This window comes from Neofelis nebulosa, chromosome 15, assembly GCF_028018385.1.
Source record: "Neofelis nebulosa isolate mNeoNeb1 chromosome 15, mNeoNeb1.pri, whole genome shotgun sequence".
In the NCBI taxonomy this organism is placed as follows: Eukaryota; Metazoa; Chordata; class Mammalia; order Carnivora; family Felidae; genus Neofelis; species Neofelis nebulosa.
The window spans coordinates 46,809,859-46,834,435 of record NC_080796.1 but is presented as its reverse complement, the minus strand read 5'-3'; the positions used below and the strand labels follow the sequence as shown (position 1 = coordinate 46,834,435).

At 53.3% G+C, this 24,577-nt stretch overlaps 1 protein-coding gene across 7 annotated transcripts in view; it reads right to left on the bottom strand.

Annotated features, from left to right (window-relative positions):
• The window catches only part of NAV1 (neuron navigator 1), a 250,152-nt gene that overhangs the window by 147,354 nt on the left and 78,221 nt on the right, over positions 1 to 24,577 (bottom strand). For 6 of the 7 annotated variants that reach the window (XM_058700093.1, XM_058700092.1, XM_058700091.1 and 3 more), the window contains 2 exons: positions 23,250 to 23,353; positions 4,406 to 5,200 (listed from right to left, as the gene is read on the bottom strand). In XM_058700093.1, the coding sequence (XP_058556076.1) occupies positions 4,406 to 5,200; positions 23,250 to 23,353 (899 nt within the window). The remainder of the gene's footprint in view (positions 1 to 4,405; positions 5,201 to 23,249; positions 23,354 to 24,577) is intronic. The other variant, XM_058700098.1, reaches the window with a different exon arrangement.

Below are 24,577 nucleotides of genomic sequence, written 5' to 3'. Positions count from 1 at the left end.
CGTGTGAGGAGGACGGCTTTGCCACAGCAGCGTGAACAAGGCGATGCCCAATGGCTAGGACCAGGACCCGACTGGGGCCCCTCAAAAGCACTAAAGCCTAGACTGGGAAGGAAAAGTTCCGAGCAGCGAGTAAAGAAATGTTCCCCTTAGTGCTAAGCTTGAGGAAGGCAGGAGGCCTCACAGCTGGAAGGTTCTATGCCAATTTCTTCTCCACATACATGCTCACCTGCAGACTGCCACACCTTGCCACAGTCCTTCCTTTGGCCTGTGACTTTACAAGCACTCTCTTGCAAACTGCTGTGCCCAAGGAAGGCTAATGAGTTGTGTCCTCGTGCTCCGGCTAGGCCTCCGGGGCAGGCTTCAGGAGTGGCTCTGGGCGTGGAGCCTCTGACCTGAGGGTGCTAGGTGAGCCTGCACATATCACCTGTCTCCTCTGGGCATCAGTTCTTTTCTGGAGAACTCACTGTAACTCCTCTTCCCACCTGGACCCCCACCCAGTGCACGGAAGAAAAAGGAATTTCTGCCCTCCCCCTATTCAAAGGGTCCCAGAACACATTCTCTAGACTAAACTCCACCCTCACCACACCTCCAAAACCCACATCAGCCAACTGGCTTAGAGATGGATGGCTTCTTGGACTTCCTTCCCCTCTTCTGTTTGCCCTCAGCCTCTGAGGGCCTAACTGTTGTCATGGCAACCCCTCACAAGGGTCCAGACACCATGAGGAAGTGGGGCTAGGAACTCCAGAGGCCTCGGCTTCTTTACACCCTGACCTTGGGCTGCCTTAGCTGTCTTATTTTGTCCCTTTGCCTAGAGGGTTGAAAAAAGGAAAACTGACTGTGGGGGCTCAACAGACTGATTTTGTTTTGAGATCCTTAGGTCCAGGGCTGATAAGGCAGGAAGAGTGGGGTCTGGGATGGTATTGTGTATTGAAATGGCCTGGGACATTTTCAAGGTCTGATCACCTTAATCTGCATCCCCCTCCCCAGCCCTGTATGTAGGGAAGAGTCATGGGGGTGGGGTCTCTTTCATTCACAAATGGGGAAACTGAGTTCCAGGGGGAGGTCACAGAGCTTAGAACTTTTGGACAGGGAACTCAAGATTGCAGCCTCTGACCCTGTCCCCAGTTCCAGGCCTGGTGACATTTCCTCTCAGAGCCAAACTGCTTGATGTAGATTATCATGCCAGGGTCCAAAGGCATCTGATTGCTGGGATTGGCCCATATTTCCCTGGGCACTCACCCCTCAGCCTTCCAAGTTTCCAGGGTTCCCCAGTGGGACCCTAGTTATTTGGCAGCTTCTAAAGCAAAGGAAGGGGTAGGGAGCCTGCCTAGACCATCTGGGTTCCAGCTGATTTCTGGGAAGAGAATGATCAAATTTCAGCTCTTCTCTTTTATTCCAGAAAGGCTCTTATTTGGGGCTGCCTCACTCCTCCTTCCCTCCCCACCCTCCCCAAGAAAGTGGGTCTTGGCAGCTTTTTGGGTCTGGGATGGTGCTAAGGAGTGTGTAACCTTTGACCCTCAGCCTCTCAGGTAGGGAACGAATACTCTGTTTTTACTCAACATCCTGAAGCATCAAGACAGCCGTTCTTCTCCTCAGGAGCCACCCTGCTCTCCAGTGAAGGTCAGTCCTGACAACCTGGAACATCTTCATAGGCTTGGAGAGACTGATCCAGCTCTATTGTCCCCTGGCCCCCAAACACGTCAGTCTACCCTCCACCCCAACTCCCACCTTCACACAGAAGAGAAGTTTTACCTAAAGACAGCAGCTTCCACTCCCTCCCCTCCCCACCACCCTGTGAGGCCAAGCACTGTCCCTCTAGGACCTACCTGCATGCCCCACCCCCACCTTGGTTCTCGAAGCCCTAAACAGTCCAGCATGATTGCCAGACTTTCCACCTCTCTCCGCCTACCAGAGATCTTAGCCTCTCAGCCCCTCTATGGGGTCATCAGGGCAGGTTGGTGGCCTATGTCCAGAGACACTTGCTTTGGTCAGGCCCCTCTTGACCTGCTGACTCCCCTTTCTTAATCGGGCCTCCCAAATGAAGCCAGTGCTTAGGAACACAAGGAGAACCTGCCTTCCATCACTAACTTAGAGGTGGCTCTAAGGCCCTAGAGGCTTTTTACTCTGCATTTCCCCAACTGGGAAGTGGTGGGGAGGGAGGTGTTCTCTCCTTATCTCCAAGGTTGCTGAAAGGCTGCAGCGCCAGTGTGCTTTGGGAATGACAACTGCTGAACAGGAGTAAGGGCCCCCAGCTCCGCTCCTGCCCCCCTCCTGCCCTCCATCCCCATCCCCAGTCAGCTCTAGAACTATCTGTCAGGGTTTCTGAGGTTACTGCCTCTTGAAGAGCAACTAAGAGAGCTTCCACCAGGCAGCCAGGTCCTGGGACAGTGCTGGGTCTTGCAGGCCTGGGGACAGCCCAGATTGGCTAAGTCATTCCAAACAGGTGAAGCCCTGACCTTGAAAAGAGAGCTGTGCCCTCTACTTTTTTCTGAGTCCCTGACACTCCCTTCCTCTCCCCAGGAGACAGTCAGATACTCAATTCCTCTCCTGAGAACCATCCACACCCCATCCACACCCGCTTCTTAGTGCTCTTAGTGCCCGGAGAATGTTCCTCCGCAGTCTGCCTGCCTGGTGCCTCCTCTGGCCTCAGTCACAATTCAATTATCACCTCCTTAAGCTTAAAGACCTCTCCTTTCCAGTTCTCCTCTAACACAGGGTCCCCTTTCATTTTCTCCATAGCCCTCTCTGGGTCTGGAATTATTTTATTTCTTCATTATCTGTCTCATCCCATTAGACTGTAAGCTCCTTGAGGAGGGCACTCAGCACAGGGGTGGCACACTCCCTTTGCAGGGAGAGGCTGCCCTGTCAGCTTCTGTCCCCCCTCAACCCCCAATCCCCACTTGTCCCTGCCGAGGCCTTCTGGAGGGGCTCCCCGAGGGAAAAGGCTGCTCTTCCCCTCTTTGCCCTTGTCCTGTCTCCTGACTGTCCCCGCAAAGCCCACACGCGGCCTGCTATGAGAAGCCCCCAATCCAAAGCTCCAAAGGCCTCTTGCCCCAGGTCAGCGGTTCCTCATGCTGGCCACTCGGGGGTCTGGGGATCCTGGGGTGACAAGAGCAGGTCCAACCAGTCTTCTCCAGAGCTGCCAGTCGAACACCCCCACCTTCCATCCACCCCCACCCGCCCCACCGCGTCCAGCCGGTCCCCGGACCGCAGCCCGAGTCGGCCCCGCCCCTTCACACGCGCACGGACACGCCCCTTCCCAGCCCCCAGCGGGGCGGGCAGCCTGCCTGGTACCCGGGAAGCTCGGGTCCCTCGGCGCCGGAGGACCCACATCCCAGCCACCGCAACAAGTCCGCGGAGCCAAGGCGGCCCGTTCGGGCTCCAGGCCTTGCCGCCGCCCTCCCATGGTCCCGGCACGACCCGTGCCTGCCCCCGAGGCGCGGCAGCCCTGAGTCCTGCACATCCCGGATCTATCCCTCTCAGGGAGAGGGCTCTCCGGGGAAAGCAAGCGCAGTTCCGGGGCCCGCTCCGGGTTTTTTGCATAGACTCTTCAAGCTCGGAGAACAATGGAGCAGCTCTCTGCGCTTCCTCCGCCCGGGCAAGCTTTGTTCCTTCCTTCCCGCCCGCTCGGCTTCTATTAGCCAAAGGGCAAAGGCTTCCCAGTCAACCAGGAGTCTCCGCGCGAAAGCCCAGACCTTTCCACACTCTCCAAAAAAAAAAAAAACAAAAAAGCCAAAAAAAAAAAAAAAAAAAACCCTGGGGGTAGGGTTTTGGGCCCGAGCCTGGGCCGAGGTATAGGACGCACATCCAGATGCGCGCAGCTGGCCGCCCGCCCGCCCCCTGGCCCCAGACGTGTCTCCTTGCCAGAACCCCCACACCCGGGAAATCCGACTCGCGCTCCCATCGGGGATCCACAGAGGAAGTGGAGCCTCAGTTCGGCTCTGGGGCCAAACAGCCCTCACATCTGCTTTCCCCACATCTGTCCTCTAGATCCGGGCTCTCACTGGACTCTCCCCTAGCAATGCTGGATGCTCTCTCTCCAAGCACAGAGCACAACACAACTGAGGTCTCCATCAGCCCCAGATTGTGCCAGGATTCTGGGCTTTAAAAATAGAGGAAGCTAATAGGCTCTATTTCTGAGAACGTGTGAGCGCCACACCATTGTCCAGTCTCACCAGAGCCTGGGCTCCTGCCTGATGACATCTTTAAGAAGATGCACTTTAGCCACGCGCATCTGGAGGTAGGCCAGCCCTGCACATCTGGGCCCAATGCCCCCTAACAACCTGGCCAAAATCTGGAGAGCCCTCTCGGGAGGAGGAGAAAGAGAAGGGGCTCTGCTCTCCCCCACCTTCCCTTGCAGCTGACCAGGAGAAAGCCAGGGGTGGGGCGGGGAGGCAAGACTTACCCAGCATCTGGCTGAAGAGCAGCTGCTCCAGGTCTCCCAGCACGGTCACCACAAGCTCGGGGTCCACCTTGAGGAAGGCGCGTTCCTCCTGGCCCTTGGCGGAGGGCACCGGCCCGGAGCCCTTTTGCGCCTTGGCCTTGCTGGAGAGCAGCTCGTCGTCCGACTTGCCGTCGTCGCTCACGGCTGCCTCAGGAGCCTTGCTGAGCGGCTTGACCTCGGCGTAGGGGCCGCGCGGGATCCGGCTCGGCTTTCCCAGGCTGGGCGCGAGGGGAGCCAGGGGGGTCTTGGCGCCGCCCGCCGGGCTGCCCTTTGCCTGGAAGAGCGAGTGCTCTGACTTGGACAGCGTCTTAGACATAAGCGGAGCCTCGCGGCCTTTGGACCCCGCCTTGCCCAAGCCCTTGGGCGCCTTGGCCATATCGTCGCTCCACTCGGGCTCATAGAGCTGCAGCTTTTTCTCCGAGTCGGTGAGGAACGAGAGGTTGGTGAGCGACTTCTGCTTGCGCAGGTTGGAGGCGGGCGGCCCGCCGGGGACTCGGCTGTCCACGCTGCCGGACTTGAAGACCTTCAGCTCGGCCGCACTGGCCTTGGCCATGCCGCCACCGCCGCCGGGCGCCTTGGCGCGCTTGGGCAGCATGCCTCTGCCGTCCGCCGCTGCAGCCTTCCTACCGGCGCCCCGAGGCTCGTCCGCGCCCTCGTCCCCGCCGCCGCCGCCGCTCAGCTCCACCTCGGGCTGCACGCTCTTGACGCTGCTGCCCAGCATTCTGCCCGCGAGGAGCGCATGGACGATCCGCGCGTCTGCAGGCACGGCGGGGGCGGGGGCGGAGGGGGGGGGGGGCGGGAGCGCAGGGAAAAGGAGGCGGGGGAGGGGAGGGGGAGAGAAAGGACGGAAGAAACCGAGGAAGATGGGGAGAGGAAGGGGGAGGAAACGAGGGAGGAGGGAGAAAGGCGAGCGAGGGCGCAGGGGAAAGAAACGCAGGGAAGGAAGCGGGGAAAAGGAAAGAGAGAGGAAACCGTGGAGCGATGGGGCGGGGTCGGAGGGAAAGGGGCGGGGCGGGGAAAATACAAATTAAAATTTACAAATCAATCAAAGGAAGAAAGGAAGCACGGCAGCTCCACGGGCGCTCAGAGGTGCTTCGAGGCCCGGATCCCGGCCCTCCGCCTGCCCGCCTGTCAGTCCTGCAGGCAGAGCACTGCCGGGCAGCGCCCTCGCGGCACTCCGCCCGCCAGCTTGAGTAGAGGCTGCAGGCTGCAGCTCCGAGCGCAGGAAGAAGGGGAGGGGAAGGCGGAGGAGCAAACAGGAGGAGGGGAGGAGTGTGCGCAAGGGAGGGAGGTGGGGGAGAGCGAGCGTGTGTCTATTTCTGGCTCGGGAGGGGGTGGTATTTGCTGCGGAGATCCAGGGGCGGATGAGTAGGGGGTCGGGGGTAGATAAAGGATCCCACCAGTTTTTCTCCTCGCTTTCCACGCGGAGGTGGGACAGGTTCTCCGAGGGCACGGTAATCTCCTGCCGCGCCCAGAGTGTGGGGGGCCGTGGAAAGGATCTCTTGAGGAGATGTGGGGCGCAGGGAAAAGGGACTGAGACCGGGCAGCTCATGATGCAGGAGGAAAGGTGGGCTCGTGGGGTCCGGGAGAGATGTTGGGAGAGGGATAGGGGAGCAGTAGTATCCAGGTTGCTGGTTCCCCCCACCCTCACTCCAAAACGTTGCGGTTTCCCTCCTGGAAACTCCGGGTACCATCTTACTTCAGTCTCGGAGGTTCATGGCCGTCCTCCTGAGGTAGGGGATACTTCCTGAGGTAGGGCAAAGGGGATGGGACTGATGTGGCCGGGGAAAGACAGGCTCAGAACTCACTGGGGAGGGCATGGAGGAAACGACCAACTCTTGGGATCAGGAGATTAGGTTCCCATTCTATTGACTGCATGACCTTGTCAAAGTCATTGTGCCCCTTTGGCTTGCTCTCTTCTCTTACAGTGATTATAACACCAGCTTAATGGGCAAAAGGACTTTGGAACCGTAAAGCGCTTTGTCAAACCTAGCAAATCAGTTGGAGGCTTAGGACGGGTCCCCTGCCAGGCTGATCTAAAGTGGGACTGCAGAGCAATTTAAAAAGACGACATTTTCCTAGCCCCTTCCCCCCCTCCCACCTGGGCTCTGGGAAGAAAGATTGGGTCGAAGAGACAGAGACCAAGAGGGTTGGAGCAGGCAGCAGTTTGCCCAGAGCTGTCCCTCAGTAGAGGGCGACACCACCCATTTTCCCACCATGGCTTCCCAAGTCAGCACCAAGCTGCCTGAGCAAATGGTTCTGAGGCAAGAAAGTGAGGGACAGTGGGAAGGCAAGCTGGTGCAGCCATTCTGGAAAACAGTAGGGAGGTTCCTCAAAACACTAAAAATAGAACTACCCTAGACCCACCAACTGCACTACTAGGCATTTATCCACGGGATACAGGTGTGCTGTTTCGAAGGGACACATGCACCCCCATGTTGATAGCAGCACTATCCACAATAGCCAAAGTATGGAAAGAGCCCAAATGTCCGTCGATGGATGAACGGATAAAGAAGATGTGGTATAGATATACAGTGGAGTATTACATGGCAATCAAAAAGAATGAAATCTTGCCCTTTGCAACTACGTGGATGGAACTGGAGGCTATTATGCTAAGTGAAGTAAGTCAGTCAGAGAAAGACAAACATCATACGACTTCACTCATAGGAGGACTTTAAGAGACAAAACAGATGAACGTAAGGGAAGGGAAACAAAAATCATATAAAAACAGGGAGGGGGACAAAACAGAAGAGACTCATAAATATGGAGAACAAACTGAGGGTCGCTGGAGGGGGTGTGGGAGGGGGATGGGCTAAATGGGGGAGGGGCCCTAAGGAATCTACTCCTGAAATCAGGGTTGCACTATATATGCTAACTAATTTGGATGTCAAGTTAAAACAATAAAAAAATAAAATAAAATAAAATAAAATAAAGTAAAGTAAAATAAAATAAAAAAAGAAAGTGAGGGACAGGAGAGAGCAGAGGGGGTGTCTCTAGAAACAAAGCTTGTTCCAGGAGGGGTAGGCCCCAGATGGAGCCACACACTAGGGACTGCAAAGCCCTAAGAACTCTTTTTTTTTTTTTAAGTTTATTTTTTTTAGTAAGCTCTACACCCATCATGGGGCTTGAACTCACGACCCTGAGATCAAGACTTGCATACTCTTCCAACTGACCCGGCCAGGCACCCCAAGAACTCTTTGCCAAAACGTGCCAGCTGTCAGATTATCTGCCCACCCCATCCCCAACCTCCCTCTCTCTAGCTTCCTGCCTGTCTCCTTAGACTCTAAAGAACCCTGTGCCTGAGTCTCATGGTTCACCCCCTCTCCTAGCACTAATCATCACAGCCTGCCTGGAGTGAGAGGTATTTGTGTACATGTCTGCCTCCCCCACCAGCACTGGAGCTTTCTGCATGCAGCACTGTGTCTCTCACCACCTTGCATGGAGCATCTGGGTCAGTAAAATGGATTTGGAGGCCCAAGCGCTATACACGGGGCCTGTACCCTGTATGACCCTTGGGTCCTGATAGTGTCCCCAGAACTCTGCCTTCCATAATCCTAGGGCTGGACTGAGATGCCACAAATTCTGCAAGGACAGGGATCATAACTAAGAGGATGTGCTTACCACAGTACCAAGAACACAGAGTTCTCAAGCAGAGGGGTGTTTGGTAAGAAACATGGGCCCTTGGCTGGGCCTCGATTGATACAGAGAAAGATGGAGATTCTGCCCTGAAAGAACTCGGTATCTAACAGGGAATACAAAATAGACAATACAGATTTGGGGAAACAATCATCCTGACCCTGTGAAAAAGCAATGTCACATACACCAACACATTCATCACAGATAGGCAGACACAGGTCCGTGTACATTAATTACAGGGATGACAAGAGGGAGACTGAACCCTGGAGAGCAGGAACCCTGGCTGTCTCATTCACTGCTGTAATCCCAAAGTCCGGTACTTCCTTAGTAGGTGCTGGATACCTGTGAGTGTAACAATAAGAGACTGCTGGCAGGCAGGACAGGTGGAGGAGGTGGTGAAGCCTTTCTAGAATACTAAGCAGTATAAGTAAAGAAAGGGTTCAGATCAAGAGAGCAGGAAGCAGGAGGTTGTCCAGGCTCACGCCCTGAGGCCTCAAAGGAGCTGAGGAAAGGGGCTGGGTGCAAAAATTTACCAGAAGGTCCAGAGGGCACATGCAGACCGGCCTCGGAGTCTGTGTCTAGCGCTTAGGAAACTCGGGGGTGGAACCAAGGCTTGTGATTTCAGATAGGAAATGACAAGCAATAAAGATCTGGTTCAAGGGACTTAGGCGGTATCATGTCAGAACTTGCCCCGGGCACAGAGAGTGCCCAAAGGAGGAAGCCAGTCTTGAAATTTTCTCTCTGGGCACACGTGAGGTACTCGTGCTCATGCCCAAACACAAGATCCCAGCTCAAGGAAGGGACTGAGCCTGATCGATGGTGCCAAATCTCTGGATAACCACGCCCTTTCTTCCCCCTCCCTCGGGCCACTTTGAATGAAACAGCAAACAATCCATCGCTTTAAAAGTCCTCATCCTCACTCCGAGATCAATTCCCTAATTTGCAGGACACACACCTAATTCACAGGGGAACCTCACCTTTCCTAGCAATTCAAGAATCTGGGGACACTTGTTCTCTGATTGACCAGGTTACAGTAGCCCTTGCTTGTTGTCTCTAGGTTCTTTCCCTGCACATAGAATCATCTCTTTAGCGGACAAGGAGAGAGTGACTGGTTGCCATCGGACCGAAGAAACATTATTTTGGCTGTGGTCCCTTCCACCCAGTGCATCCTGCTGCAGGCAAACTTGACACGTTCTCCCCGAGGTTCATTTGGCCTCTGTCTCTGGTAGGTTTGTAGCTTTGCTCCTGGAAAATTAATCTTCAGGATTGCCATGAAGCGCTTTTCCACTTGTTGCTCTGTCACCTGCACGTCCTCGTCCCCAGAGGCCCACTGCCCCTGATCCTCCTTTCTTCCAGTCATCTTCCACCCTCACTAGTTCCTGTATTCCAGCCTGGTCTGATCCTCCTCTTTATTCCTCTGTGTTCCTGTGCCTCCTCTCGAGGGATATCCTGTGCCCCAAACCCCAAGTCCTTTCTTTTCCTTCACTAAGCAGCTCCTGAAACTCTGCCTCCTTCAAGAAGATTGTCCAGAAGTGAGGCGCTTGCCCCCCTCCACCCTCCCCTCTAACTCACTCCTGCATGAGAGGCCACCTGTCAGCTTATGAGATAGAAAACACCTTCCATGCTCATCTCATGAGTTAATTCAGTGCTAATCCCCTTGAGTGCTAGTCCTCTCTCATCCGCCTGGTACTGCTCGTCTTCCCGCCGCCACTCTCTAAAGGGCAGAGCCATGGCCATGTGGTAGCCTCTTTAAATAGCCATCTTGGGATTAAGCAACGGACTTCAGCTCAGGTCATGAGCTCACGGTTCATGGATTCGAGCCCCGCATCAGGCTCTGTGCTGACAGCTCAGAGCCTGAATCTTGCTTCAGATTCTGTCTCTCTCTCTCTCTCTCTCTCTCTGCCCCTCCCCCCACTCACGCTCTTTCTCACTCTCAAAAATAAATAAAATATTCCTTAAAAATTAAAAAAAAGGGGCGCCTGGGCGCCTCGGTTAAGCGTCCGACTTCAGCTTGGGTCACAATCTCGTGGTCCGCGAGTTCGAGCCCCGCGTCGGGCTCTGGGCTGACGGCTCAGAGCCTGGAGCCTGCTTCCGATTCTGTGTCTCCCTCTCTCTCTGCCCCTCCCCCGTTCATGCTCTGTCTCTCTCTGTCTCAAAAATAAATAAACGTTAAAAAATAAATAAATAGGGGCGCCTGGGTGGCACAGTCGGTTAAGCGTCCGACTTCAGCCAGGTCACGATCTCGCGGTCCGTGAGTTCGAGCCCCGCGTCAGGCTCTGGGCTGATGGCTCGGAGCCTGGAGCCTGTTTCCGATTCTGTGTCTCCCTCTCTCTCTGCCCCTCCCCCGTTCATGCTCTGTCTCTCTCTGTCCCAAAAATAAATTAAAAAAAAAAAAAAAAAAAAAAAACGTTGGAAAATAAATAAATAAATAAATAAAAATTAAAAAAAAAAATGTCACCTTGGCATCTTGGAACTTTCAGACGCTCCCTAATGCGACCTTTCCCTCTCTCTGGTTCTTTTTTGATTCCTTTCACATCCCTTGAGTTTCCCACCATCCTCTACTGCAGTGGGAGCCTCTGCTGCCGTGGCAACAGCCATTCCAGCATCAGTCGATAAAGCCAATATGTGCAGAATATTTCCTAGAGTGATTCCTAAAAAGAGAGGGACCTGCCCTGTCACACCATCCCCAAACCCGCCCCGAGCCCCTCCCACTCTGCCATTTCCTCTTTCCCCAGCTGCAGAACAGATAGGCTGGCGATGGTCCGATGAGAGAGATCCTATGTGATGAGGGAGAGGCCTGGCTGGGCAGGAAGTGGGTATTGGTGATGTCAGTGCCCTGTGGAGGGCAACTGGATCCTGCCCAGTCTCCAAAGAGGAGGTGGGAAAAGAGGCTGGTTTGGAATCACGAAAGTCCCCAGGTCCCAGCTCCCCAGAAGCACTCGCCATCCCACTCCTCTATCTCCAAAGGTAATAGCAGTTTCTGTGATGGGGTGGGATGAGTGATTTGACCACATGTGTTGACCAAGAACTTAAAGCAATCTGGGGAATGAAGATATAGGCAGACAGCCAAGGAAAGGCTTGCTGTGTGATTTTACATTCTCACACCATGTGCCGGGAAACAGATACAATCCAGGTTGTCTGTGGGGGGTCTCCTACCCATTGGACTGGGGAGAGAGGAGAGGAGAAGGTAGAAAGAAGAGCTTAGGCTGCCTCTGCCATGCTGACCTTGAAAGGTGACCTTGGGAGAAGAGGGGATCTGAGGGAGGGGATAGTGGGCAGGTGAGTCCACACGTGGCTCCCCCAAGGGCCCAGTCAGAGCAGGGAGGAGGGAAGAGTTTTCTTGATATGAGCTCACAGTCATGATCTGGAGAGCAAAGGCTAGGCGCCTAGTCACATGGCTCTGCAAGCCTAGCCCACCCACCTGGGGCCAGGCCAACAGAGTGACAAGCACCCTCTTTAAGTCTGCCCTGCTCAGATCCCTGGGATGAGGTTGTTTTCATCACCTCCCTAGCAGATTCCAATACCGATGTCTCTGTGGAAAGTCCTCCAGCATTGCTCCTCACCTCCTTCTGCCCTTTTCTCTGCCGTGTCACCCCCCTATGTCATTTCACCCATCAGTAGGGACCTCCGGGACGCTCAAAATGTACACAAGGCCAGGCTGGAGGCTGCTGGCCTAGCTGATGCTCAGCACAGTCTTGTCTGCGTCCAGAGAACCAGCTCCCCATTGCTCACCTCCTGTTCAGTGCCTTCCATATGCCAGCCATGAGGAGTGGTGGAGGACAGACCCAAATGCCTGCCCTCGTGGAACTCCCATTCTAAGGGAGACACAGGCATAAATTAGACAGCAATGTTAGCTACTGCAAAGTTCTTAGGAATAAAACAAAGCAGGAAGGGGAATATGAAATATCCAGGAGCAGGGGGTTGAATTTTCGATATGATGGCCAAAGAAGACTTCAGTAAGAAGGAGACATTTGAGTAAAACTCTGAAGGAAGAGAAGGAGCAATTTATATGGCTATCTGGGGGAGGAATGTCCAGGCAGAGGGAACAGCCCAAGCAAATGCCCTGTGGGAGAATGCGCCTGGCCCATCAGAACGACTGCAAGGAGACCAGCGTGGCTGGAAAGGAAGGAGGGGACCGTGACGGGCAGTGAAGTCCAAGATGTAACTGGAGGGCAGTGCGTGGAGGGCCTTCTAGGTCATTACGAGGACGTGGCATTTTACTCTGAGTAGGATGGAGAGTCACTGGCAGGTTTGGAGCAGAGGGGTGACATGACCTGGCTTCCCCCGTCAAAAGGGTCACTTTGGCTGCTGTGCTGGGCCCATGGGCAAAAGCAGTCACAACAACCGAGGTGAGAGAGGACAGTGGCTTGGAAGTGGGTGGTGACTCTGGTTATATTTTGAAGCCATTAGCATTTGCTGATAGACCGGGAGTGGGTGTGTGGGACTGGTAGGAATTGAACTTATCCCAAGGATTTTGGCCCGGACAATCCTAAGACTGGACTTGCCATCAATCACAAGGGAAGACTTTAGAAGCAGCCGGTTTTAGAAAAAGGATTGGAGTCTTCTGTTCTCCCTGACCCTTCCTGAGGCCAGATGGAACCTCTAGGACGCCTTCTCCGACCCTCTCCACACAGTTCGCCGCAGCCACTTTAATAACTTCCTAACCTCCAGCGCCAACGTTTTTTCTTCGCTCATTTGTGTTTCCCAAGGGTCCATCTTTGGTTGGGTCTACCGATGATGAATTTTTTCTCAAAACCCATCACAGCTCTTTGCACATAGTGGGCTCTCAGAAATAGCTGGAAGATGACGACTGATTAAGTGAATGAATGCGTGACTCAGAACAGATGTGTGGGGGATTGTAAACAGCGGTGACCTCTCAATACCCCGTGGCGAGAGACACTGCAGCTGGTGTGCTGGAATGGGAACCAGGCCCTGGGATGATGGCCCGGCAGCGTCTTTTCTTCCTTCTCTGCAGCCCTTGGGCCACAGGGAGGCCAGCAGACCCTCTCTTTGCCCCTTCAAGGGAAGCTCCGATTCTTCAGGGGAATGACCTTGGGACATAGCACAACTGAGGCCCTCTCCTTCCCGACATCTCTACCTCTGCTCTACTCGGAGGCATGGGGAGAATTTTGCTACACCTCTGGGAGACAGAGGCAAGAGTAGACCAGGTGTCCTCAAAGCCCAGGCTTCCCAACACATGTGACAGTCCCCACTGGAATTTGAGATCCACCCTTCACTGCCATCTGCAGAAGAAAAGGGCCAGTAGGCATAGTGGTCCAACCTGGACATGCCAGCTTACTCACACCTCCAAGGTCCTAATCCAGGAAGCCTTCCCAGATTGATCCACTTGCCTCCTCCCAGCCTGGGCGCTACCTTTGCTTTGCCAAGGCATTGGTAGTTGTGCCATTTCTATAGATCCTGCAAGGCCCTGGCTTGGCCTCTCTGGTCCCCAGGAAGCTCTCTGAGCCCAAGGGTTGGAAATTTTTCTTCTGGGCCACAAGGCCAGGAGTGTAAGCTCGGAAGAGATTTGCTATTTGCCTGCCTGTTGGAGAAAGTGAGGCGCAGCAAACCAAAGGCTGGGAGTGGAGCCACAGGCCTTTGTCTACCCTCTGGCCTATCTCAGGGAGAGAGAGCTTCTAGGAGGGTAGAAAGGCTGAGATTCTAAACTGTAGAGTTCCTCAGCATTCACAGCAGCCTGGATGCATCTCCCATAAGCCTCTATGCCAACAGGATGGGGAAGCAGCAGGCAGGAGCCTACCTGTTCTGTGAAACGGGAGGGGCAGACAGTAGGCCCTGGGAAGTCACCTCTTATCATACAAGGAAACAGGACCCGAGCGTGAAGCCCAGTGTGCCCGGTTGCAGGACAGGGCTCTCCAAGGCTGAAACCTGGTGGTCTAGAGGCCAATGAGGACCTCACACAGCACTCAAGGCCTTCGCCACTCTGGCTCCACTGCCTGGTAACCTTGCCTTTTCATGCTCTCCTGCCTGCCGTCTGGTCCAGGCCTAATCCCACCCCTGCTCCCTGTAACCTGGAAGCCCACTGTACCTGAGGTCTGCATGGGGGTCTAGGAGTGCAGCCACATTAAAACTGGCCCACAGAATCCTGGGAGTGGGGACAAGGTCAAAGGATTACTCCCGTGGTGATCTACAGCGCCACCTGTTCCTTGATAGTTCACCTCATGACCTTTGTCCTGAGGTCCTGGTCACTTCCAGTGGACTTGGCAATACCAAAAAGTCCAGGATCCCTGTGGAACCTCCCTATTCTCAAGTCTTGGGGGTCCCGATTCTCTTCTTGACTTGCTGGGTGGTCTTAAGAGAAAGCTTACATTTCCCATGTAATGAAATGTGTTCTCATTGGTCACGTAAGAAATTAGGTGGAAAATCTCTACTCCCTCTGTTCATGGCCTTAGAGCAGGGGAAGGCCGAAGGAAAGCACCTAAGCTAGAGTACTCTGAAATGGCACTCATTTAAATTTTTTTAAATGTCTGTTTATTTTTGAGAGAGAGACAGAGACAGAGTGCCAGCAGGGGAGGGGCAGAGAGAGAGGGAGACACAGAATCCGAAGCGGGCTCCAGGCTCCGAGCTGTCAGCACAGAGCCCGACACGGGGCTCGAACTCATGAACTGTGAGATCATGACCTAAGTCGAAGTCGGAGACTTAACTGACTGAGCCACCGGGGCGCCCCTAAAATTGCATTCATTTAAAATTAGATCCCTGTGCTCCTCGGGCTAATAAAGAGACCGGGATAAGAAGTCTTAGATGTTTCCCACATGTGTTTGGCTTTGTATGTCGCCATGGCAATTGTCCCAGACACATCCATTGGGGTGTTCATTGCACACTGGGCTCCAGATGAGCTCTGCAACACCCAGGTACATTGCCCTTAGACCAGGACCAGCCCAGATCAGTTGTCATGGCAACCGCAGGCCTGTGAGGGGGAACACCAGGCAGGCGAAGAGGAGGGTAGACTGTATATGTGCAGCTGTGCCCATGTGTTGTCTGAAGACACCCGAATTGCCTGTGTGCATATATCCTGTTATGTGGGCAAACCTAGAATCAAATCCGACCCGCCCATGCACAGTAGATTGTTTTAAGGTCATTGAATCACAACGCTGAGTGGAACCTCAAAGATAATTTACTCTATGTTCTGCTTTAGAGCAGAACTGACCCATTTGTAATAAATCCTATTACCTTACTATAGGCCAAGGAAACCCAAAAACCTGATGAGAGAAACACGTAAGGTCCGAACCGAGGTTGTCTGGCCAACGCCATGATGATATCACCCCTGAAGATGAGAGCGTCTTAATCTGTGTTCACAAACCAGATTCAGAAGGTGCATAAAACCAATCATCAAATATGAGTTTTGTGTTGTGACTATGTCCCTTTGCCTGGGCAGCCATATCATAATGCTAACCAGGTTCTGAAAGAGGTTCTTGATGCCAAAAAGTTTTTTTTTTTTTTTTAATGTTTTTTATTTATTTTTGGGACAGACAGAGACAGAGCATGAACGGGGGAGGGGCAGAGAGAGAGGGAGACACAGAATTGGAAACAGGCTCCAGGCTCCGAGCCATCAGCCCAGAGCCTGACGCGGGGCTCGAACTCACAGACCGCGAGATCGTGACCTGGCTGAAGTCGGACGCTTAACCGACTGCGCCACCCAGGCGCCCCCAAAAAGTTTTTAAAAAACCCCAACAACTGTAGGAGTAGGGAGAAACCTTTGCCCACCTGACCCAGAACCAGCTGGGGAACATTGTCACCACCTTGGAGAGAAAGCCACTCCCGTTTCATGGCTGTACACGCTTTCAGTTGGCACCTCTGTGGTTTATCAGAATTTTTGTTAGGCTTTTAAACGAGAAATTAAACAGAGGAATGCTATGGATGCATATTTCATTGAATTTTAATAGAATAATCACTGGCAATTACTTAGCTTATAAAAATTGCTCTGCAAATGTTAAGAATATTCATTCGCGTGATGGGTGGGAGTTTCAAAGCATGATGAGAACTTTGCCTTTCACACAGCCTGATTTCATCACAAGGAGCTTACCACCACTGTGCTTCTTCCTGCCTCCATGGAAACCCAGATTCTCAGGCAGGAAGGATGCCCTGGGCTCCTTGGGTCAAGTTCCTACCCCTGTGCCAGTCTTTATGTGAACATGAGGGCTGCCCTCCCTCCGCTTCTAAAGGGGCAGAGCCCTCCTCCAGCTGGGAAGTTCTCTTATCTATGTGACCTCGATCATTCTCACCACACTTATTTCCTTTTCCAGCCCTCTGTGGATGTGGAATGATTTTCTGGAGAGAAGGGACGACTGAGACTAACCCTTTCTCTGTCCTGTCGCCCTCCCCCCAAAGGGCTTGGGGATGACCCCATACACACTGACCTTCCCTCTGCCCTGACTTTTTAATTATCTTCAGCTCTCTCTGAAGCACAGGACTCCCACAACCCGGGAGCCACACACAGGCAGGCGGGTTTTTGATTTCTTCCGCCTCTTAAAGGACTCAGGACGAGGAATATTATGACTGGGGTAATTCTCAGCACTTAATCTTCCCGTTATTGTGTCTGTGTCGCCTCACTCTCTTCAACTGCCTCTCCCAGAGCTCCTTCCGTGTAAGCCTGCTGGGCAACCTTATTGTGGGGGGGGGGGGGGGGGGAAGTCTCTCAGTAGGAGACCCTAATCCTCTTATCAAGGGGATGGGGAGGCATATGGGGAGGGGTGGAGACGCTGTGTTCCTGTGTTCCGGTTTCTGTCCATTCAGTGGTGCCAGAGGGAGGGACTAAAGCCCTGGGCCTTCCCAGGGAGACCCTGTTTCTGGGAAGTTATGAAGAACATTGGCCAGCCTTTGCTTAAAGGGGTGGGACAAAGACCCGCGAAGCCAAGGCTTTAGGGCAACACTGAAGTGGGGTTTCTCCGGATTGGTCATGGAAGTTTCTATCCACTGGTTCAAGGAAGGGCAGTCCTGGAAGTTTAGCAAATGGTTCAGGGTCCTTCCTCCTCCCAGGGCTGAAATGTCTAGCAGCCCCACAGCTCCTGGGCTAACACTTTCGAGTCGTTGTGGGGTAGTCGGATCTGGAGAGATTCCTAGTCACCAGGCCGACCTCCCCGAGTTAGTATCCTTATCCTCAGGACCTTCCTGTGGCCCGCAAGCGCACGGAGAGCTAACAAATGGCCAGGAATTCTCAGGAAGAGCTAAAGCAGTTCATCTCAGTTGGGAGAGTTGAATCTCCAGAAACCTGCAGGAGGAAGCTGAGTCTAGGTCAGACAGGTATGGAGGTATAGGGGTAATTCTCTAGGAGAACCACGAGGGAAAGTTTCCCACCTTCCCCTTCTATTCATCTACTCCAGCACTGAAGATTTGGGGTGAAGCGGGCGGCCCACAGACTGCTGCTGTTTGTATTCTCATGGGGTGCCATGAAGCCAGAGTTCTGGCCTGGCTTCTTTGGGATGGGAGACATATTCCAGACTTGGGGCTTCTTCAGGGCCATCATGCAGATCGCATACAGCTGCACAGGCTGTACACTGCACCGTTCCAGACTGCTACATACTAAGCTCCACAAGGGCAGAGGTCTTTGCCTGTTTTGTCCATGGATGTTCCTCAAGTGTCTAGAGCAGTGCCTGGTGCATTGTAAGTGGTTATCCCACTGCCTCTCCCAGCCTCCCTGGGGCACCTCGGGACTTGGCAGGGTCGTGGCATGTATGGCTACGAGCATGACCTCTGAAATCGAGCTCTCTGGGTTCCAATCCCAGTCAGACCACCTTAGGCACATCACATAGCCTTTCCTCATCTGTAAAGTGGGCATGTTAATAACAGCACTCCCCTCAATAACAAACAATACCAAACATGCGTTAAGCACTTACTGTTACTGGGTGCTCTTCTAAGCACTGTGCTTACACTGGTGTTAAGTCCTCACAAAACCCTAAGAAGAAGGTACTATCATCATCATGGAAGCACAGAGAAATTAAATAACTTACCCAAGGCTGCACAGTGCCAGTGGTAAAGCTGTGATACAAAGCTAGAGTTGTGCCAACTCTCATACAGTTTTTAGAAGGGTGGAAGGTGCTGGGGCACCTGGGCAGCTCAGTCGGTTAAATGTCCAACTCTTGGTTTCGGCTCAGGTCATGAGCTCAGGTTCGTGAGTTCGAGCCCCGCATCAGGCTCTGTGCTGACAATGCAGAGCCTGCTTCGCATTCTCTCTCTCCCTCTCTCTCTGCCCCGAACCTGCTCTCTCTTTCTTAAGATAAATAAGCTTAAAAAAGGAAAAAGAAGGACTGAACGTGCTTATTGGCAGTGCCTGATTCAGAGGAAGTCATAGCAAGTGTTAGCCACGGCTACACAATATTATTATTACCTCCCTTCCCAGCTCCTAGAAATCTACTTGGTCCCAGACGGCTACCCTGTTTATCCAAACAGGGCCTCCAGAGGCCCCTGAACTCCCGAGCCTCCTCCGGCCTACAGCAGCATGGAGCCGCCTGAGTCCTGCCAACATAGCTAATGCCATCTGCCCCTGAACTTGGTCTGTGTTTTCTAGTCAATTGTCTGCACGTCCTCTCTCCACGGATGGCTGGGACATCAGGCTCAGCTTAGCCCGAAAGTCCCCAGAGGGCAGGGAACATGGCGGTGTGAACTCAGCATGAAATGACACAGGTTTGGGATGACAGAGAAGCCAGTGACATCCCGGGGCTTGCTCACACTGAGGGGATGTCAGTAGGACTGTGGCTCACTGACCCCGTTTCCTTCCCCGTCATTTGGCGGAGGTTAAGGGAGAACGCGTCGAGCTTGAACAGTGTGCAGCCGACACAGGGAGTAAAGGCAGCAACGGGAAGGCAGGGGAGTAACACTAGCAGAGCGTGACTTTTTGACAAGCCTGGATTCAAATCCTGGCACAGCCCCCTAGCTCTGTGTCCTCGGACAGGCTATTTCATGCAACCTCTCTGAGCTGGAGTTTCCTCATCTATAACACAGAACAAGAGTACCACCTACAAAGGGCTGTGTAAGGTGCTTATGAAGGACTTTATGTGAGGGATCCAGCACTGTGCTCTGCACACAGCAGGTGTTCAATAAATGGTAGGCCTTGTTACCATCTGGTCATTTGAGTGTTTGGGGCATTGGAAGGCAGGGGTCCCGGCTTCAATTCACCTGCTAACTAACCAGGCAGTCTTGAGTCTTGAACAAGTCTGTTCCCTCCTGAGCCTCATCTCTTCCCACCGAAAATGAGGCCATATCTGGGTGATACATAAAGTTCATTAGAGTTCTGACTTCCTGTGTTCTTTGATTCCAAGTCATTCGTAGCCCTGGGGTACTTGGATTTGGCCTGAAGCTCCCAGAAGAGCCCAGTGGGCTTGCACCACTGTGCTGGAGCCACCTTTAAAAGCCCAGAACAAATTCCTCTCCCAGAGTCCAGTGACCAGACCTCTCCCCTGCCCTGGCGGAGGGCACACCAGGTTTGCAAGTTTTCTCAGAAGGGGACTCTATATCCCCATTCCTAAATCCACACGAAAACATGAAAAACTTAATTATGGCTTAAAGATGGCGTCAGCTCAACAAGGGAGAGGAAAGGAGAAAAGCAAAACAACCCCAGCATAAGGCCAAACTCCACACTGCCCCTCCCATTCTATATATATCAACCCTTGTGTGAGAAGCAAGGCAGGGAGGAGGCTCTGGCTTGTTCCCCAATGACACATGCTATGATGAGAGAAGATCCCCTCATTATGTGTCCACTTAGCGCTCATTCAAACATGCCACAAAGTGGAAGTAATTAAGGAATCTGTGTCAACCTTGGGGCAACCCCTCCTAGTCCTCCTGCACACGGCCTCACACATGTGGGCACACAGAAATGTCAGCACTGGCTTCCCTTGGCTTTCCAAATTAAGATCTGATGGTGGCCTATGCAATGTTTTTGTGCTGTTAGCAGATGGGACCAGCACAGGGCCCTGACCAGCACAGCCAGGTGAACCAGGACTGGGTTAGGGCACACACACCAACGCCCATGGGCTGGGGGCAGAACACCTTCGGGACATAGGAAGGCCAACCCCAACACCGCTGTTTGGTACCGAGTCATCATGGGAAATTCTCTTCCTGTTCTACAGAGCTTATTCCACCTCGTTTGGATTTTATCCCCAGGCAGCAGAGGTAAGAAAGTAGTACGAGGCTGAGAAAGGTCTTACCTTTTTCCTGCTCCCCTCAAGGCTTCTGTGTCCGCCCCCCCCCCACCCCCCGCCCCCGCAGATGCCTGGGTGCCAGAAAGGACCATATTGGGAAGAGGGCAGAGAAAGGCTGCTTGCTCCTCCTCAGCCGGCAAGAAACAGGCCCACAGAGGGTAGATGATTCCATAACCACTGACTTTCGATTCCTTCCTCACTCACTCAATTCACCATTTCACCAAACACTGACCAGCAGGCACGGTGCTACGTCATGGGGAACAAGATGGGCTCACAAACAAGAAGGACATCTGAACCACAAAAGAAAGCAGACCAGCCCCTTGTCGTCTACAAATCGATATGGGAATCACAGGATCGATAACTGAAATGACTGGGCTGGGTTCTGTGAATGACACCGATATAGGATATGGCACTCTATTCTCCAAGGCACCCAAGTATCCTTCTACAAACTGGACAGCATAATCCCGGCGTTTTCCTCATGCTGCAGGGCCTCGTCGGGGAAGGACTGACTGGGCTGTCCTATTGACTCCTACAAGGGCAGGTCACCGGGTCACTGGGGATGCCAACAGATCCTGTGGGTCAGGCTCACTGGAGCGAATCCCTAGACTATGAACGCCTTGAAAACAGGTCAAAGTCGTATTCATCTTTATACATAAATGCCATTCCAAATTTTTAAATTATTTATTTATTTTTTTAAAACATTGGGGCACCTGGGTGGCTCAGTCTGCTAAGCATCTGACTTCAGCTCAGGTCATGATCTTGCAGTTCATGGGTTCAAGCCCTGCATCAGGCTCTGTGCTGACAGCTCAGAGCCTGGAGCTGCTTCAGATTCTGTGTGCGTGTCTCTCTCTCTGCCCCTCCCTGTTCATGCTCTGCCTCTCTCTCTCTCAAAAATAAATAATAAATCCTTAAAAATTTTTAAAAAATACAGGCTCCATGCCCAATGTGGGGCTTGAACTCACAACCCCAAGACCGAGAATGGCATGCTCTACCGACTGAACCAGCCAGGTGCCCCTTATTCATCTTCTTCCTTTGGGTTGAGCACGGTGTTTGGCACAAGACAAACACTCACTGATGGTTTGTTGGTTGAATGAAAGGAGAAATGAATGAATGAGTCACCACATGCTAGGAGTGAAGTTCAAAGGTAGGGGAGCAGGGCATAAAACGGAAGCCTTCCATTATCTCTCATCTCATCTGTTTTCTTCAGGCTTGAGTACAGGCTCCCCTACAAAGTACAGGCAGACCCCAAATCTTTCCTTCCATCCAACCCTTCAAAGAGCTTGGTATATCGTTGGCCGAGATGGGTCACCATGACGACCAGCCAGTGCAGGGCAGAAGCCGTGCAGTGAACCTTGTTCCTCTTCCCCAGGAGCCTTGGAGGAAGCAAGGGTTTCTCACTTTCTTTATCGCCTCCAGAGGCTCATTGGCACCCCACCCCGCAGTGGAACCCAAACCAGCTAGCTGGGAAGGATGGTCTTCCGGCTGACAAGCCTGGGGGACTCCTAAAGTCAGTCCGCAGCAGACGCTAAACGTGAAAGTCCTCTCACCAACTCATCAGATAATAATTAGGACCGAGTGTCTGGTTAGGTGGAGATCATTAGCCTCCAACAACGTGGCATACACATAAGGAAGCCATTACACTAACAAAACTGCAAATGTAAAAATAGAGCTCCACATAGTTTCCTGGTTACCACATTCTAATTCTGATGGTTTTTCAGTGCCAGTGAAATTTGGTTTCCTTTGTCCCCCGCCATGCCCTGGTTCCTCTGCGTGTGTACTTGTTGTGGGAGGCAATGGCTTACTTTCTAGATGCCCAGTCTCTACCCCCGTAAACCTCTACAAGTCTTGCCATGGAGTGCGTGTTGCTGCTCTGTTTTCAGGGTCACAATGGTCCCAAGACCACTGCTGGGGCCCAGGCCAGCAGAAGCCTCAAAAGGGCCCAGCCCCCAGCCAAGAGGAACACCGAACCACAAGCATACAGGGGACAAAGAAGGCAGAAATGGCACATCCAATGACAAGGGTCAGGCTGTGTTCTATGCCCCAGCTTTGCCCACCAGAGCAAAACACCGAGACGAAGCTAAGACAAACTCTCTGGACAATCCCAGGTTTGCCAAAAGCAAGCTCATTCTCTTCCTGGGGCAACCAAAGGATAGGTAGAGCCGGTGCCCGGCAGGATGGAGTCTCCTGTATCTCTCGTGTGCACCACAGTCACCCTCTGGGTATTTCTTAAATGTTGCAAGAAAATCAGCACACACACCCAAACGCTGTGGAGAGTTTAGATTCTGACCAATGTAGTGCCTGACAGGCATTCACCCATCCATTCATTCACCAGTCACTCATTCAGAGACACCTGCTGAGCACCTGCCGTGGGCCAGAGGCCAGACTGGGGATGCACCTGGGAACAAGCAGTGTCTCTGCGCTTACAGAATATCACTGTATCCGACTTTCAGGGGTCTTCTTGGTGAGTCTCACATTCTGGCTCCTGAGGCTCAGTCACCAGGACTACAAGCATCAGGTGACTATAGGTCACTATGTTGTGACTATAGGGTGCCACAGGAAAGATGATATGTGTGGGAGCGGCCTGTGAAAAGCGGTCCTGGGAGAGGAAGCAGTCGTCAGGCAGTTAGCCAAATGGCTCTGGACACCATCGCTGGTTCCCAGGACACCTTCGCTGTTCATCTGGGCTTTGCTTGGAACCTGGCTCTTGCGTCTCAGTCTCCCAGCTTGTTACTTTTTTGTCAGGCCCTCGGTGGCTCCCGAAACCGACCCCTGGATAAACAGGGCACCCACTGGCCGCTTTCCTAGCCTGACTCTGAAGTGCTGCTTGATTTGATGGAACAACCCTGGGTTGAGTCAAGCATGGCAGAAACTCAAAGTGCAATTCACAGGTTGACGTCTCATGGTTAAGAGAGGGACCTGTTTAGCAAAGTCACTTCTTCCACATGGGCAGTGGGGAGACATCTAGTCCAGTGGCCTCTCCACCCCCCAAGAGGAAGTCTTTCCCCCAGAACACTTACCTGTGTAGGAGAAGCTCTCCTCAGTCCCACCAGGGGGGCCAGAATAGCCATCGAGGGCCCAGCTAGCCTGGGGGACGGGACCAGGTTCCTGGTCTGTCTGAAGCCTGTGGGACAGAGAACGGGTGGTCACTCATAGCAGGGGTTCTCCTGGCCTCAAAGCTTCTCCAAGGAGCTAAGGAAATCCCCTTGGAGCTCGGATCTTCTCCTCTGCTGTGCCCTGCACCCCTCTGGGCTGGACCCTCCGTGGCAGGCACGCACACGTGTGCACTCCAGCACGCAGCACGCCTTGGGCAAACTTTGGCCAGTGGTAGGGGCTCTGGGGGGCGGGGGGGGGAACTCCAGAGGGCACGGGGATGCCCGATGCCAGTCACCCTTTGGTATTCCACCCATTCCCAGGAACACAAATCACCCACAGGACAGAGGAAACCCAGGCCTCGGGTCCTTCCTCCTGCTGCGATCCCTGCCTTCGGGCCATGCCTGCATTATAGCCATGCACCCACAGAGGGAAGAGCTCCCTCTGAAGCTGAGGTCACTGACTCCTTATGAGAGCTCAGGGGGCACACAGGCCTCCTTGGGCTTGCTCACAGCCCGGGGGAAGATGGAGGGGTAGGCTTAGTTGAGGTCACAATGACTCCAGGAGGATAAGTTCATGCTGGGCCAGTGTGGCAGCAGGAAGGAAGGGTGAGGTCTCCGGGCACCAGCTCCCAAGTGCATGCAGACTTCTGAGCACAACCCTAACTGTACAATGGCTCCCAGGAACAAAGGCTGTGGGAGCTTTTATTATAGGCAATTACCCTGGGCTCTCAGAGCTGGCCCGCCCACCCGTCCGCCCGCTGTCTCCAGCTAAATGGACCCTTTGGCAGCTTGGTAGGGGGGGGAGGGGTGAGCTGTACACGCAGGAGGGGAAGTTGACGGCTGGTCCTGGGGACGGGGGCTGGGTCAGGGGACCCTGTGAGTCTCCAGTGCGACTGAAATTTCATCTTCCTCTCTCCAGTTTTTCCTTTTTTCAACCCAGATGGCTGGGCCTCTGGGCTCAGCTCTGTTGTTAACTTGCTGTGCAATGCAGAGCAAATCTTTTCTCTCTCTGGGTCCCGCTTCCATCATGGGACCGAAGAGATGACCTCCAAGGCCCAGATCAGTCTGACAGTCCAGGGTTGTGTGAGGTGTCTGCTGCCCCTGGATGGCTCTTTCTAAGCCATGCAGGCAGTATTGAGTTCTTGTGTGTGTGCAGGCCCCTAAGGTGGGTGCTTGCGATAGAGCTGGATGGGGGTACTCCGAGAAAGCGGGAGACCTCATCTTGCCCTGGGGACTGCTCAGTATGATGGGGT